Raw genomic sequence first — 15,997 nt, forward strand, 5'->3', positions numbered from 1 at the left:
AATATCTGTTCAGCAGAATTTTGTACTCAACTAAAATGTAACAAGAATGGTACCATTGAATGGTTTGATAATGATAATAATCTTGACTTAGCAACATACCAAATAATTAAGACATTAAAAGAATTTAAAAATATTCTCTCCTTCTTTTTAATTTACCGAAATCGTTAAGAGATAAAATAACTTTTTCTCGAACCTTTTGATTGCCGTGCAACCTCCAAATTTTCATTGTTATGTTTAAAATCTATTTTTGAGTTTGAAAACCAGGCTTGAAATGTGACATTCTATTACAAAGCCTAATCTATCCATTCGATCGATTAGTCAAAATCCCGTGACAGCAATGCCAGATTACGCGCGACTGTTCCCGAAGAGGCCGTTCGATTTTAAAAATGAACGACGGGGTTACCGCATGAATTTGTCGAACGCAGTCGACGGAGAACCATCGGAGCTATGCAAAAAATGTATCGCACACGTGCATGATCGTGGACGGAGAGGCTAAACGTCGGTTGGGCCCGGACAGGGCCGGTATCGGGTTCGACAAAGGAAACCGCAATATTTGCGAGGCGCCGACGGAAACCGCAACGGCCGAGGTCCCCGGCCACTCCTGATTCCCTTTGTTCGATGTCTTCTAAAGTTCGCGTGGCAACTTGCCGGTTTATTGGCGCGGTAAAACAAGCGTCGATCCGTCGTCCCTTCCTTCGTTCCAGCTGGGAGCGGGACGGCCTGTCTCCGCGGCGCTTGATTAACGCGGCAAAACGGCGCGCGTCGTCGCCGCGTTTTAATTAACGCGCGATCCGAGACGTCTGGTCGCGCGCGGCTCGGCGAGAAACGCGCGTCGAACAGCTTCGAGCATTCCGGCGTATCGACGGTCGCTCGTGGGACCCGTTTGAAACCCCATTAAAAGGAGCAGACGTCCCGTAGGAACCGCCGAGACGAATGGCAGCCGCTCCACGAACTATGCTCATAACGCTAACCTCTGGCGTAGGCACGCGGCACCTAATCGATGGCCCGTGGAAACGAAACGGGGTACGCCGGATGGGGAAGGCAACGGGATCGGCCTATTCGCGTGCTAGACACCCGAAGTCTCTTATTCGAACGCGAAACTCCGCGAGAAGACGCGCCTCCTTCTTTTCGCCGCTCGGCTGACTTGCTCGCGTAATCTCCTGACGTCGACCTAATCGAGAACCACCCGAGAACGGCCTGTCTGACATCGCAATTTCTTGCACGAGAACGTTTTCATTCCGACTTGGACAGAACTGGGGCAATCCTTCTCCCGATTTTATGCCGGCAAACGAGGTATTATTGTTACTGTTTATTTTTGTCCCGAGCTGAGCCCTGTTTAATTCGGCTCGAGCAGAGACGCGGCTTACAGGAAATTTGCCGGTCATTTAACTGTTCCTCCAAGAGTAATGTCTCGGCTGATTTCTTTCGTCGAATCACTTTTTAATGATTTATTAACATTAGCATTGTTTCTACTCGCAAGCTAATTAATCAGCATCGCCAGTCCAAAATTAATAGCGTCTTCGACGTTATATTTGTTGCGAAGCGTTTGAAACTTTCCACGCGTTTAATCGTCTTTAACAGCAATTTCTTTGTGCTTTATCTACCTGCGAATAACTCTGTAACGCTCACGCAAAGGGTTCTCTTCTTTATCGAATCAATAATAGAGAATAAAAGCAATTTCTTGAAACACTGGCCGACAATGAGTTCGCTTTTCTGAATTTATAAAAGGGAAGCAAACGGCGGCTACTTTGCACGTAATGTGGCACGAGGGTACAGTCGAATTAGATTGCCAGATACAGTTCGACTTGCAGCCAGGTGCACGCCAGCGTAAAATAAAACCGAAAATCACGAGTCGACGAATCATAGTGGTTCGAGGTGGACGGAACCAATCGAGCGATCGGCAGTGCTCATGAAAAGGCGGAAACAGGCACGCGGATACCTGTAATCTTCTTACGCCCGCTCGTTACCTCGTCGAGCACCTGAAATCATTATGCGAAATAGCTCTGGAAAGCGCAGTGGAAAAGTCGGAAATTAATCGGCCTCGAACTCGTAACCCTTCTATGGCGGAGGAGGGCCCGCCCCGATTCAAGTCCTCTCTCGAACTTCGAAACAAAACCCTACCCCCCGCCTTCGTTATTATTGTTAATCGGCGAAGCAAAGATGTCGGAGTAATTTCTGGCTGCAGTTCCACGGCCGAACTTCCAGCCCCTTTGAACCTTCGACACGAAACCTAGAATATTTCGCGTGACTTCCCGTTCTATCTTTTTCTCCCGATCTCGCCCTTTGCCTGTCTCTCTGTCTCCATTTTATGCCTCTGGTTTTGACGTATCTTAGCACCTGCGTGTTCTATTAACAAGATGTTCCGTTCACGATATATGAAGCCGCGAACTTTGTTTCACGATCGCTGACGAAAAACCAGAAGAATTATCGAGCGGATGGGACTCAAAACGCTTTGTAATTGATAAAAAAAACAATCTCATACATTAAAAAAAAAATAATTGTCCGTGACTAACGTAACCAGAGTTGGGAATTAATTGGATTCTTTTGGATAAATATTTAAGTAAGCTGGTTATGCGAAATAATTCCTCTTAGTTGTATTATTTATAAAAATTCGTTATATATCGCAAATTATTCTACTTATTCTATATATTCTTCCTGCAAATAATCCGAAATTCTTTATTAGAATAATTAAAAAAAAATAATACAGAAAAAAGAAATCGATAAAATATATAAAAACACTTTATATTCTATCATTTTTATTTAAATTAATTATATTTTGTCTGAATGCTTGTACGACTAAATTTGTATTCGAGTAAAACATTATTCGAATGAATTCTTATTTGGTTAAAGTTTTATTCGAATAAATTCCAATTCGACTAATTGCTAACTGTAAATTTTTTTTTATTAAGACAGAAAATCAATCTCAGCTGTTGGCAAATTTCAACAAATGAATTTTAAAAGTAACTTACAGGAGACTCGCTGAAGGAAAAAGGTTGTGTTATCCCAAGCAGAGCGTACCGAAAGAAACAAATTTACTATTTCGTAGGATTAACTCTTTTTTTTGATGCATCACAATGGAGGATATTTTCCGGAACGATGTCGTACACTGTCGAAAAATCTCAGCGCGAAACTAATTCGCTAAAGCATCGCACTCGTCGCGTTTAGATCGCCGGCACGGTTGCCCTGTTAGAACGGGACGCGAGTAACGAACGGGCAGAAGGAGTTTCTCGGGCCGCGCCGGGAAAAGTTCACCGGATTTTACGGTTAGTAGGCAAGTTCTTGAATTACGAGGAACAAATCAGACAACTTTTCCCCGGGCGCCGTTTAATTTTCCCGTTAACGATCGTACGCGACTGTTCGCCTCTGCCCGCCAGAAATAGATCGACGCCTATCTGTGATTGTAACTCCGCAATCAGTCGCCACGTATTTACGAGCTTCTCTCGCCAAGAAGAAAATAAGAAGCTATAATAATGCGGTTTCCCGTCCCGTTTCCCAGCATTTTTATCTTAAACGGATCAACCTATTGGCAAGAGAAACGGGTCTCCCCCTGTGATGTTTCGACGATAAAAGGATGACTACGAGAAGAATCGATCGGGCCGAATCTTCCATCAATATCGGAGCACCACGTGTGCCAGGAATTACAAAGAAGACGACAAAATGAGCTTCGGGATTCGCGGTGGGGAGCAGAGGGAAAGACGATGTACGTTGCGTCCAATAAATCGGTGAACGGAGGTCGACGCTCGCGAATAATAAAGGGCCGGGATCGCGCGATTAACGGCGATGAAATATTCGTATAGATCGACGATCGCACAGCTGACCGGCGTTGACCAGAGGCGTGCACCATAGCCAATTACAGGCCGGATGACCGGAAGCATTCCCGGAGCCGACAATGCCGAGCGAGCCTCTGAACCGAAAACGATTAGCCGCGTCGGACAAAGGTGCAAACGGCCAGAGTCATCCCCGTCGATGATGCTCGTTAATTGTTTTGCAAAGGGCCGGCCATCCCCGCTGAATCCCATCGCAAAACTCTGTGCATGGCCGCCGCATATCGAAGAGAATTACGATGCCGAGATATTTCGCGATCGGGAACGATCATCGCCGATGATCAATACCCTGCACTCTTCTAAATCGAACAGGTAATGCTGAGACGACTGGAGACGCAGCGAGAGATGGGCAGGGAGGGAGAGAAAGGAGAACGAAGGGCGGGAACAGTTCCGACGAAGCGTTACTCATAATAACACGGCCAGCAATCGATGACACCGATTTGAATATCGACGAGCGTGCTCGCGAACAAACGACGCGCGATCTCTCTGCCGCCGACGCGACGCGTCATTACGCTGTAACGGGAACGGCGTGCCAGAAGAATCGAGAGACACGGGAACAAAGGGAGAGAGAGGAGAAGAGAGAGAGAGAGAGAGAGAGAGCGAGAGAGAGATCACGCTGGATTTTGGATCGGATTTGACGTCCAGCTGGACGGTGCGTGTACCGTCACGATTACACGGCATCGACGACGGCCGATGTTTCGATATCGATGAATACGCAAGCTCTTCCGATTTACATCGCGCCCTGCGCCCTAGTAAAATGCGTTTAACAATCCACCGAGAGGGACGCATCTCCGTTCCGCTGCAACCACGCAATATCGTCCCTCGTTCTTTCGAATCTCCCGGGCTCGGCCGCGGTCGTGTTTCCCACGTTGATTGCGCAATATTGCTCGCAGTACCTCCGAATTAATGGTCCGCCTTTTGCGTTTGGTTGATTAGATATCTGGCACACCTGACGCATTATCGATATACACGAATTTCACGCGAAATTTGTTTTTACTCTGCGAAGATCCCATTGTCTCTTAACGCTGTAGAATTCGAGCCAATTTTGTTGGTAGCTCGACTTATACAATAACGACTCTGTTGCAATTCTTTGATACTAATTATGTAATCGTGTTGCTATTATTTCTGACAAATTGTTTGTCTTCCTTTTTTCATTCTAGTAAGTTAACCCTTTTCAATACGATCTCTTTCACAGCTATGTCGAGCGACATTTGTGTGCACTAATGAATTCCTACGTAAGACAGATGATTTATATTTTACGTTCCTCTGCTACAATGTTTAAATATTGACAACTGAAAGACAATTTTCACAATTTCGATTTCAAAAACGTAACATCTATATTTAGTAGATCACATTCAGAATCTTCTTAGCGAGTCTGACACGATATTATGGGAAAAGGGATCAATCCTGAAATTAATTATAGGACATATTATTGGATTAATTATAGGACATAATATTGAATTCCGTGACCAGGTATCGATATCAGGAATTGTGCAAAAAATTCGCGATCCAAATATGTCCGTTTGCAGGAGTTCCTCACAGTCGCATTTCATTTGCACCAGTTTCGTTCCGCGTCCTGTCGAATTCTGTCTACGTTGGCTTTTTCATTACTTCGGTATTGTCCTGATAGATCGTGCGGTGTCGGAGGGGTAGGTGAAGAATTTTCCTACACCGGCTACAAAATTGCTGGTGTGACGGTGCGGGTTTTTTTTATCGTCGTACTAGGACTTTGTTGCTGAAAATCCAGTGTATTGTTGAACACTGAAAAAAACGTGCCGCTATCTAGATTTATTGCTACGGGGAGCGCCCTTTCCATTGGTCTAGGGATTTTTGGATTCGCTTTGTCACTGATTTTGCCAGCGAACAGTGAAAACTAATCCGTCGAGCTGCTCGAGACCGAAAATTCGAGCAAACTTTTTTCATTCTCAAAGCACCGGCGCGTTTGCCCAAAGCCGGTTGATTGTCTGACCCCGTAAATGAAATAAAAAAAAAGGCCACGCGCGCGGCTGGGCAGGATCGAACAAAAGTGACACCGAAGAGGGGAAAGATTGAGAAGCCACGACGCAGAGGTTGAAGATGCTGGAGTTCACCCCTTTGGAAGCATGACGGGGTTCCGTCGGAGTGGCAATAATCGTCGGCTAACCCTTAGCCGTCAGTTATCAGGCGAATAAAAGGTGGCTCGGCCGGCTTCGGAGGCCCTCAGGGCTTGTGACAATCAATTACCGAGGGTGGTCGGCGGTGTGAAGGCACGGAGGAGGATCGGTCGCATGGTTAACACGACGTTGCGCCTCGTCACAAGCCGTCGGTGCACCGCGGGAACTATGAATCAAGCAACCAGCGTGGCCGTTTGCCGCAGCCGCCCCTCGGTTCTCCGCCCCTAGCAGAGGGCGGCAGAGAGACGAAGAGAGAGGGGAACGTTCGGTTCGCTCTCCGGCATCGCGTCAGCCGGAGGGCAACGTGGCAACGCGCTATTTGTTATTTTGCTCTTTCGGGGACGCGTTCATTAATCAACCTCACCGCTCTCTTCGCCGGTCGCTCAGCATGTTTCATCCCTCGTAGCGGCCCCGTGACACGCCGCCCGACAGACTTTCGCCCGGCTATTTTTTTCTTCCTGTTCGCATCCGCACCCGATCGATGAAGAACGAAAGAATGCGAGTACCCAGTGCGGGCTGCTATTATCGTCCGAGGACTGCATCTTTCGCGCGGTAACGACTCGGGAAATGGGTTCTCTGTCTCTGGGGAAAGGGGAACTAAGAACCATTGTTTCTTTTCCGCGTGCTAGAAATTGTCCGTCAAGCGGGCGATGAGAAGCGGAGAACGTGTCGAAGCAACGAAACGCGTCGAGAGGGCGAAGCGAGATTTTTCCATTCTCGATCGCCTCGCACGCTCTCTCGAAGAGCGCCGCTATTAACGGATCCGCACGACCCTCTTGTGTGACGCGACGCGACCCGACCCGACCCGACCGTCTCTTTCGCCGAGTTTCCACGACAGTTACGGCGCAATTCCAGTAGAAATTCGGGGCCCAGAGAACCCGGCGACGATCCGGGTCTCTCTCTCCCGCGAGTGCCATTTAAATTTGAATTTCGGCGTCAGTTCACCGCGGCTAATCGTTAAACGACGTTTCGTTGGCCGGGACCGCACGCGGCCTCCGGCAACATGGGAATACCCTGAATATCCGGCCTTCTTTCTCTCTCTCCCGTCTCCGATCCACTTCGACCGCGGTTCTTCACCTCTCGTCTCTGTTTCGCTCTCGATTTTTCTCCTCGTCCGCGCGCCGGCCAATGCGCCACGGGAATCAGACGCGAAATCCTCTCGCCGCGAAAGCGAATTTCAGGTATCGCTACGGCTAACGATCCGGCCGAGCCGGTCGAGCCTCGACGCGTAAAAGCACTTTAGCCATGGGGGTCGAATTAATATGCCCGCGACTTAATCTCGAGGCCGGTCGCGACAGTTCCCCGCTTTTTTAATAGGCTTCGGAGAAGTCTCGTATAATCACAAACCTGATGGATCCCCGGAATTGATGGATCAGGCACGAACGAGAGCCTCCTCCTGGCGTTGCGGCTCGACGATTCACAGAGAAAAATGGCAATTAAACGGCCTTCCCTCCCCTTCCTATGGTATACCTTCGCTGGTCTGACCATACGCTGATGCGTTCCACTGTAATTTCCTTCCGGTCGTGGATTGGAGTATATCTCACGCGCTCTTGGAAATTATTTGTTTGTTCAGTTGCATTGAAGACTTCGAGAATATATTTATATCAATGTTGGGTTTTATTCAGTTTGTGTCCAATAAATTTTTATCTAAGACAATTATCCAAATGAATTCATTTTAATCGCATATCTTATTTGAATAGTTCTTTTTTCGATTAATTCTTTATTCGAATAATTTAAAAAATTCTGACGATGCCAATGAGTTGAAAAATTCTTTATTTGAATAAATTCTTATTCGAGTAAAATTTTATTCGGACAAATCTTTATCTAAGTAATTTTTGAATCGATTAGCAATTTTCCTAAATGTTAAGATGTTTCAAATTCTTAGTAAAGTCGGACGTATTTTATTGACATTGATTGCAAGCGCCTAGTCTCTCGTTTCATTCGTTTGTCTGCTTGTATACAGCCATTGCGTGAGCCACGGTACGATTCGGTCACGAACGCGAGCCTTCGGATTCTGATTCCAGTAAACAAGTTCCTGAGATAAAGATCGACTTCGAGCAGCGTAATTCGACAATCAGCTCGTAAAGGTCGGCAAGCTAATGAACGATCCGGTCCGCCAAGTAGTATGCGCGGCACAATGTTCGCAAAGCAATAAAAAAAAAGCCCGGGATTTCATTTATTAAGCGCGTTTAAAAGCGCAGCCCACAATTTCCATCTATTACCGAGATGCTCGTATCGATATCGGGGCAGACGAGGGCGCGGCATGCGTCGACTCGTACCACTTCGGCATACTTCTACTCGGCCGTAAAACTGCGGGAAAATGTACAGCCGTTGTTAAACAGTTATTACGATCCGGGAGAAATGGAGAAAAATGAATTAGCGGCTCGGCCGAACCGGTTCTACGTTCACTTTTTCATCGCATCTCGGGACATTATAAACGCGCGGCGATTTGCCCTTTAGATGTAACCGGCTAAAGTTCGATCCCGGTTGAAGACTATCGAGCGAAAATGGCGAGGTCGCGTGCCACGGCGGGTTCGCGTTCGTCGGGAACCGTCAAATCTCGAGGCTTCGTCTGCGAGATACGAGCTGACGCCCGGCGAGACAAGTCGAGACTAGACGGGACTAGATGGATCCGGCCCGAACTATTCCGGATTATCGTGCGCGGCAAATACGAACGTCTCGAGTAACGTGGCGCCCGATGCCGACGACGAAACTGACGACGACGACGACGACGACGACGACGACTGCGAAGACGACGACGACATTGATGGAAACGTATTAAATGCCCGAGGCGTTCTCGCTCTGCGACTCGTGGAACGTCCCGGATAATTCAAGCGTCGCGTTTCGGCTCCGGTCCCGAGGGAACGGTGTAATTACGGGCAGCACGCTAGTCAAAACGTTGACTACGACGAGAACCAGCGACGCGGCCCGACGCGGGCTGGCGCGACGCGACGGCGAGCAGCGCGCTCCTGAAAAATTGCGAGACGACTGCAAAAGAAACGCCAAGACATCGAGCGGACGTTCCTCGTTGTTCCGGCAATTTCGGCGGAGAGAGAGACCAGAAATTGGAAACGCACGGTCACGAACCCGTAATCGACTTCAGCCGAGATTCCATGCCCCGGAAACCTTTTACGCTCGTCGGATAATTAAAACGCTTTCGAGCGTTCAGTTCCATTCCCATTCGCCGCGAGCGAGCCCCTAACCGACTGATCGACCGATCCACGCCACGTCCATCTTGCCTCGTGCCGGGACCTGAACGATCGTACTCCTGGAACCTGCGAGATCCTCGATTTCGTCAATTATTGTTGTGAATATCCGGATCTGTATGAAACAGCACTTGGTAATAACATGATACAGTTATACTTGAAATTTATTTAGTGAGTTGGTTAAGCAGATAGTGGTGTAAATCAAATTCTCGAAAATTTGAATTGTCTTGAAGTGTAATGTTGGAAAAGACATGTGAAATAATTTATAAAGTGACTATAGGCTAATCCCACTTTTGCGAGAAAAATTAGGGCAGAGAAGTAGTACTATTAAACAGGAATAAAGTGACGTGTCTGACCATGTCGTGCCTATTCTACTTCACGACATACTACGAGACACGCGAACGTGGTGCATTTTTCGACTCGCTTTTCTTCAAAACAACTTGTTCCCTGTCCCGGTTGTATCATCAGTTACTGACCGCTCTGAATTCGGATGTCGAACTTCAAAATCGAAAGCAATTTGGAGAAGCATCTGTCCATCCATTAATTACCCTCTTGCGATAAAATCGAACGCGTAGATTCAATCGAGCAGCGCTCGAGCGACCCGCGCGTGCTACTGTATTTTCAATACTTGATTTTCAACAGAAGTGACGGTGTTCCTTTTTTTTAAATGGCCTGTCCTCTGCGCGGGACGAGTCCCGATAATTGGCATGAGTTGAATCTCGACATTGGTTGGAGACACAAAAATGGTTGTGCGGGGGAAATGTTGAACGCCGCGGAAAGGTCTGTTTTCCTACGAACTCACTTTTATTCATAAATGCAACAATGCACCTAAAAATACGGGTGCAGTTTTTTTTATCGAGACTGCACAATTTTTCGATATATTTGTCCATACAGAGGAAAATACCGACGGGACAACATCGAAAAAGTTATCGGCATATTTGGCTGTGACATCAATTAGAAGCTGAAAGCCAATGAACAAAACGTACCAGATTTTTTTATGTCAGAATACGTGCTGCGCAATGATTAAGTAGTACAGCGAAATATTTTATTTACATTTGGAAATGTTATAGGCAAACGCGAACAATTTTCTGCTTAACCCTTTGTCGTACTTTAATGAGTCAGACTCGTGATGGAGATTTATAACAGTAGGAATCAAATTATATTCTCTTGTCACTAATATTTAAACATTCGAGTAGATGTAAGCACACGATAAATATAAAATTCCTTTTTCTTCTAAGAAATTAGCGCGATCGAAAAGATTCTAATCATAGTAATTGTCAAAAAAATAGTACGGCAACGGGTTAATTTCCTGTATCATTGTGAACTGAAAAGCACACGTTTGCATCAAGAACGATACATTCGCATTAACCCTAACTGGTATACTGGCATAACGAGAAATCCAACATTATATGTATATTGCATTTTCTCATAATATTCAACGTATTTTTTAGTATTTTTAATTTTCGATTTCTCAAAACTCTGATGTGTTAGTAATTTCCGTATAAATCTCGTATTTCGTATAGCACCTACATATGGTTTTTCTTATCTTTGTTTGTTGTGTGCGTTAAAGCATTGTATTAAAGTTTACATTTCATTGTAATTACACTACTGTCATCAAGACACTGCAACTTCTCGTTACAGCGAACAATTGAGTTTTGTACATCCAGTGGTCGCATAAAAATGTAGGGTTTTTTCCGAGTCATAAAAAACAGAATGAATGTGACAGATTTTTACAGAATGTTTGGGCAGTTTCGAGTGATCTGAGATAATTGTATCGGTTCCTCGCAGTTCTACGTAGCCGAAAGGTAAAACGTTAATTAGTAAGAGGGAAATAAGCGAATGAGTAACAATAAAACACAGTGTGAAGGACTGTATGCAAGAGAGAGAGAGAGAGAGAGAGAGAGAGAGAGAATGATAAGATGATGAGAAAAAAGGCTATAAGGGTGGAAGGGCGGACGAAAAAAATCGAGGCATTCGTGAGAGAATCGTCACCCTGCAAAATTATGCATTGTCGTAGGAGGTGGCTGTACGATATCACTAATAAACTCTTCCAATTACTTTTATTGTTACACAACATTGTTTATTGTTGTTAGTTAAACAAAAAAGCATTTTCGAAGTCTGGAGTCGCGCAAAGGCTACAGTTCGCCCGCGAATTCCCGCAATAAAGCAAACAAGTCAAAAAATTAATCGGCGCGAAGGGACAGTTGTTTTTTACCGGGGTACAGGAAAAGTACTCGTTTGCCCGGACGAGGAAAGTATGTAACAGCACTCGAGCGCGCGAGCGTGCGGACTATTTGCCGTGTCTCGGGTTACAAAACAACATGCGTGCCTTTCGGGATCGGTTTCAAGAGGCCGGGGCGCAATTGTACGCGTTTATCCGGCGCTCGAGAGGGTGGAGAGTGGTTCGTTGGAGGACAGAGCACGGCAGCCGGCGAAACCCCGACGAACGTGCACGCGTTCCCACTCGCGCACGTGTAGCTTCCGCTTAGCCCGAGTATTTGTCCGCGTCGAGCCGCGAAGAATTTGATAACGGCATAGAGAGCAAGTGTCCGGAGATTTCGAGTGAAACCGACTCGGCCCTGAAACATAATCTCGGCTGCAACGTAATCGGTCCATGGAAGTCGGCTAGACGTCGGCTCGCGGGCAAGAGGGATCCGATTTCCCGCGAGGAGATTCGACTTCGTTGAATACGAGTTTCGCGATGGGGAGCATCGTGTTTCAGGTATTTTTCAATTTGCCCCCGCGCCGCCCTCGCTCGCCAAGAATCAAGAGGGCGGCGGACGGAAGCGAAGGGGTGCACTTTTCTTGGCAGTTTGTCCGTTTCCATGCAGCCGTAACGCGAGTCCGTGAAAAATAGATTCGTTAGTGTAGCGACCCGCTGCCGCCGGACGACGAGCTATCTATACCCTCATGGAGTCGTTTCCTTTGACGGCGGAAGGCACGACCCGCGGAAACTTTATTAAAACTCCGTCGGGATTTCGCCGGAAGTTTTCCGCGAAACTTCGGGACACGTACTTTCCCCGAGAAGGCCGAGAGACGCGACGGGGCAGGGGGGCAGGGGGGCAGGGAGGGGGCACGGGGGGACCGAGGCGGCCGGGGAAGTTCGAAAGTGGCCGCTTTAAAAATTCTCTTTCGCCGGAGTGGGTTCGGACGCCGTGAAATTCATTGCGCCTCGGTATTTCCCCGCGAAGGAAGCCACATCGTTGCCAACTTTCCTCGTAATCGCTTCTCGTTGTGCCCGCGTTATGCTACCCGCTCTTTCATTGCCCGTGACGAATAGTTTACTGTCTGCGATCGTTCTTTGCGCGCAACAAAATGCCTCGGTCTCCACGCCCGCGGCGCGCACCGGCTCCTCAAAGTGGAAAAACGCTTCCGCGGGACGGTATTGTGACTGGACTTCGCGCAGCTTTGTACCGAGCTATCTTTACAGATCGTTTTAGAAAAATCTGAACGAGAATTCCTTTCGCCGGTGCGGGTATTTTCCTTAGCATCGCTGCGGGTTTTACTGTCTCGTTTACCTGGCGAAATACCGTTTCCTCTGCTTTGCCGGGAAAAGTATTCTCTTCTTCTTCGCTTCTTCGTACCAAATCGGATATCAATGATTCAAGCCTTAAAACAGCATTCTGTGCAATGTACTAAAATGGTCTATTAGCTTGCTATCCGTTTGATATTCTCGAAGAGTAAGCGCAGAACGAGTTGCACGAACCGTACAATAGTTTAGGAAACAAAACACGCAGTAATAATAATTAAATGCGCGCCATTAGCCTGACGGATCGAAAATTCATCGTTCCTGCATCGGCATACAATAATAACCGCTCTACAATCGAATGGAAATGAATTCAGCTTGTTTGTTTGGCTTCATTTAATTCTACGCGCCGTGGGATATTTTTGATAATCGCGCTACCCGTAAATGCATAAAATTCTCCGGCTAATGATAATATTATTTCAAATCGAAACACTCAAAAATTTATGACGGCGCGTGCAGCGCCGGACGCATTAATTGTATATGAAATGTACAATAGCGGCCCGATAAAATTGCGCCGTATCTTAAAAACATTTAATTTTGAATATTTAGGCGCGCCGCGAATGCTGCAACCCCGCTAAATTATTTTTGGCATGGTGTTTTAATTGTTCCGTATAACCTGATGTATCAATATTGCCCGAATGAAACTGGCTATCGCATATGCGAGGGTAAAATCGTGAAGATTGGTACCGTAGAACGGTGTAATTAAATAAATTGCTATTCCAGGCGATTGATGCCGGTTCAGGAATACGCGAGATTGCCAGAGAACAGCGAAAATTTCCATCGGACACGAAGGCGAGGGATCAAATGAATTCCGTAGCGAAATTAAATCGGTCATTATAATTTTATAACCATCCTAGGGGACGCAAACTTTTCTCGAGCTTTAAAAGTTTCCCTCTGGAATTGTTTATAGCCTAGTAACGAACGAAGAGGTGTCACCGTTGGCATGGTTACCAGATTAAGCGATTGCAAGAAAAGATTTTGTTACATAAAGGATATTGTATAAAAATTCGCAAAAGTAGATTCCCAAATTACTAACTAAATTATCGGTTGTTTTTTTGAGGCGGATAAGTATGATAGCTCGGAGAGTAACATTGCTCATAATCTCTGTTACGAATAAACGAGAAGAAGATGCGCGATCATTGTAGCTGTCTGACGAATGTTCTTTCTGATTTCAGTGAGGGAGGTTACGTTGTCCGAGCTCAGGGACTCGATAGTCAGGTTACGGGAGAGAGTGAAGCTGGTGTGTCGAACGAAGGGGTCCCCGCCCCCTCGAGTGCACTGGCTGAAAGACGGCATCCCTTTGCACCCCCGCAGAGGCCTCAGGATTCAGCACAAACGGTGAGCGACAATTTCCACGATTCGCAACGTTCCGCCGCAATTCGAAGCGTTTCGACATTCGAATATGTCCCACCCGACAAGTGCCGGCAGCGATTAGCATTTACGACGGCGAAGTACCTGGCAACGGCTATTAAAAACAGAGGAGAAATGATGCGTGGCGAGAGAGGCGAATTCGACGCGGAGAAGAGAAATGTAACGGGAGAACGCGCTAGGGTAATGTGACGTCGCGTGTATCCGTGTCACGGAAAAGCGCTCAAATAATGACTTGTCGCGACCGCGCGCGCGGAACTATTCATTTACGGGAACACAGGCTCGTGTTAGAATGCAGCGAAGCCGTCGTTAATGGTAGCCGAGCTCTCCGGCTCTCGGCCGGCCCACTCTTCAATTTCGAGACTCTCACGAAACGCGGAAATTACGTGTTTCGTTGCGGGAAACGATGCCGAGGAATTGGATTGATTCGTCGGATCGCCGTTGCCAAGTTTTCCTTCTCCTCTCCTCTCTATTTCTTTCATTCTCTTTCTTTCTGTCATCCTCGATATATACATTAATACCTACTTAACGAAGTTGCCTCGTGTTTGGCAACGATATCGTTCAACGACTCGCGAACTTTCGCATCGTTCCTCATTCTCTCCTGCCTCCGTATCTTTCTCTTTCTCTCTCTCTCTCTCTCTCTCTCTCTATGTATATATATATATATATCTCTCTATCTATCTATCTCTTCCTCCCCGGATTCCGAACTCAAAGCGTCTCTGATATCGTTGCCAAGAATAATACTCGCGTGACATCGATTTCTGCCGCGGCGTCGCGTGCCTTCCTGCGATCGATCGCCACTCGCGATCAAGTTGATTACCTCGATCCTTCGATCTCTCCGAGTACCTCCCCGTGGCGATTCGATTTTTAGGAATTTATTACCGAGATGCCGGACGACATAGGAGCGGTGAACTTTTTGCTGCTGGTTTGTTTGCGTGTCCGGTTTCGTTTTACAGGGAACCCTTTTCATTGACTGCTTCGTAAAACAATCCGCGGAACGCTTAAAGTTCTGGAAACTAGTGCTTCGCGTTAGTAGTATTTGAAATTGCCATATCGATTTAAGTCTATATCATTTCCTTAGATAAATTCATAAATCGTATATGTTGCAGTTCAATTAATGCATTGACTTAAATTGTTTGAAATTTCTGGCATTTTTTTTTTACAGTCACAGAATTGAAAGATGATTTATTTAGAACCATTGTTTTCCAGCGAACAGTATCTCGCAAAGAGTCGCTTCACTTTAGGAATCAGTTTCACGGAAACATTTTTTTACACACCAGTCGGGGGGCAACATCGTGCGTTGGAAGCACCATGAATGACAGAACCATTTTGCACGTGCTATCGAATCTGCTAGATTATATTCCGGAAAATGTTCTAGCTTTCTGTCATTTAGTTTCCATGTAATAAATCCTCGTAAATGACCCACTTTTGCCCGTTTTTTTTTTTTTTTGGTGTACATTACGACGTGTATCAACTTGCTTTTTTTCGCACAGCGTGTCGCGAAATCCATTGTGTGACAGGGAAAGGGATGATTCTACGTGAAAAAGCAAGCCAGAAATGCAGAATGAAATTTTTTACACGCGGCTTTGTTCCCGAGAAAATTGAGTTTGAAAATCAAGAAGTGGAAACAGTCACTCATGAACGGACACGTTATCCAGTATCTACTGAATAGCCACGCGTATTATGCGAACTTTGTAAATGAAAACTCGGGTCTTATATTTCGATTTGCTTTCCCAAAATGTATGTCCGAGAACTGTACTGCGAACAGCAAAGCACACTTCAAACCTCCGTTGTCGAGGATTTTTTAAAGTAGTGAGAACATTTTCATCGAAGAAATGGACTGTCCATCGAATTTAAGTAATGAATAAAATTAACAATATATCCTGAGTTATTGTTACGTACGTAATCACATTCTGAAAT

The 15,997-nt window shown here is 46.2% G+C and overlaps 1 protein-coding gene across 2 annotated transcripts in view; it reads left to right on the forward strand.

The window, feature by feature from the left end:
- Vn (membrane-bound neuregulin protein vein) overlaps nucleotides 1-15,997 on the forward strand; it is a 336,634-nt gene that overhangs the window by 186,000 nt on the left and 134,637 nt on the right. For both annotated transcript variants that reach the window (XM_078182610.1, XM_078182609.1), the window contains exon 2: nucleotides 13,885-14,047. In XM_078182610.1, coding sequence (XP_078038736.1) covers nucleotides 13,885-14,047 — 163 coding nt within the window. The remainder of the gene's footprint in view (nucleotides 1-13,884; nucleotides 14,048-15,997) is intronic.

This window comes from Augochlora pura, chromosome 6, assembly GCF_028453695.1.
Source record: "Augochlora pura isolate Apur16 chromosome 6, APUR_v2.2.1, whole genome shotgun sequence".
In the NCBI taxonomy this organism is placed as follows: domain Eukaryota; kingdom Metazoa; phylum Arthropoda; class Insecta; order Hymenoptera; family Halictidae; genus Augochlora; species Augochlora pura.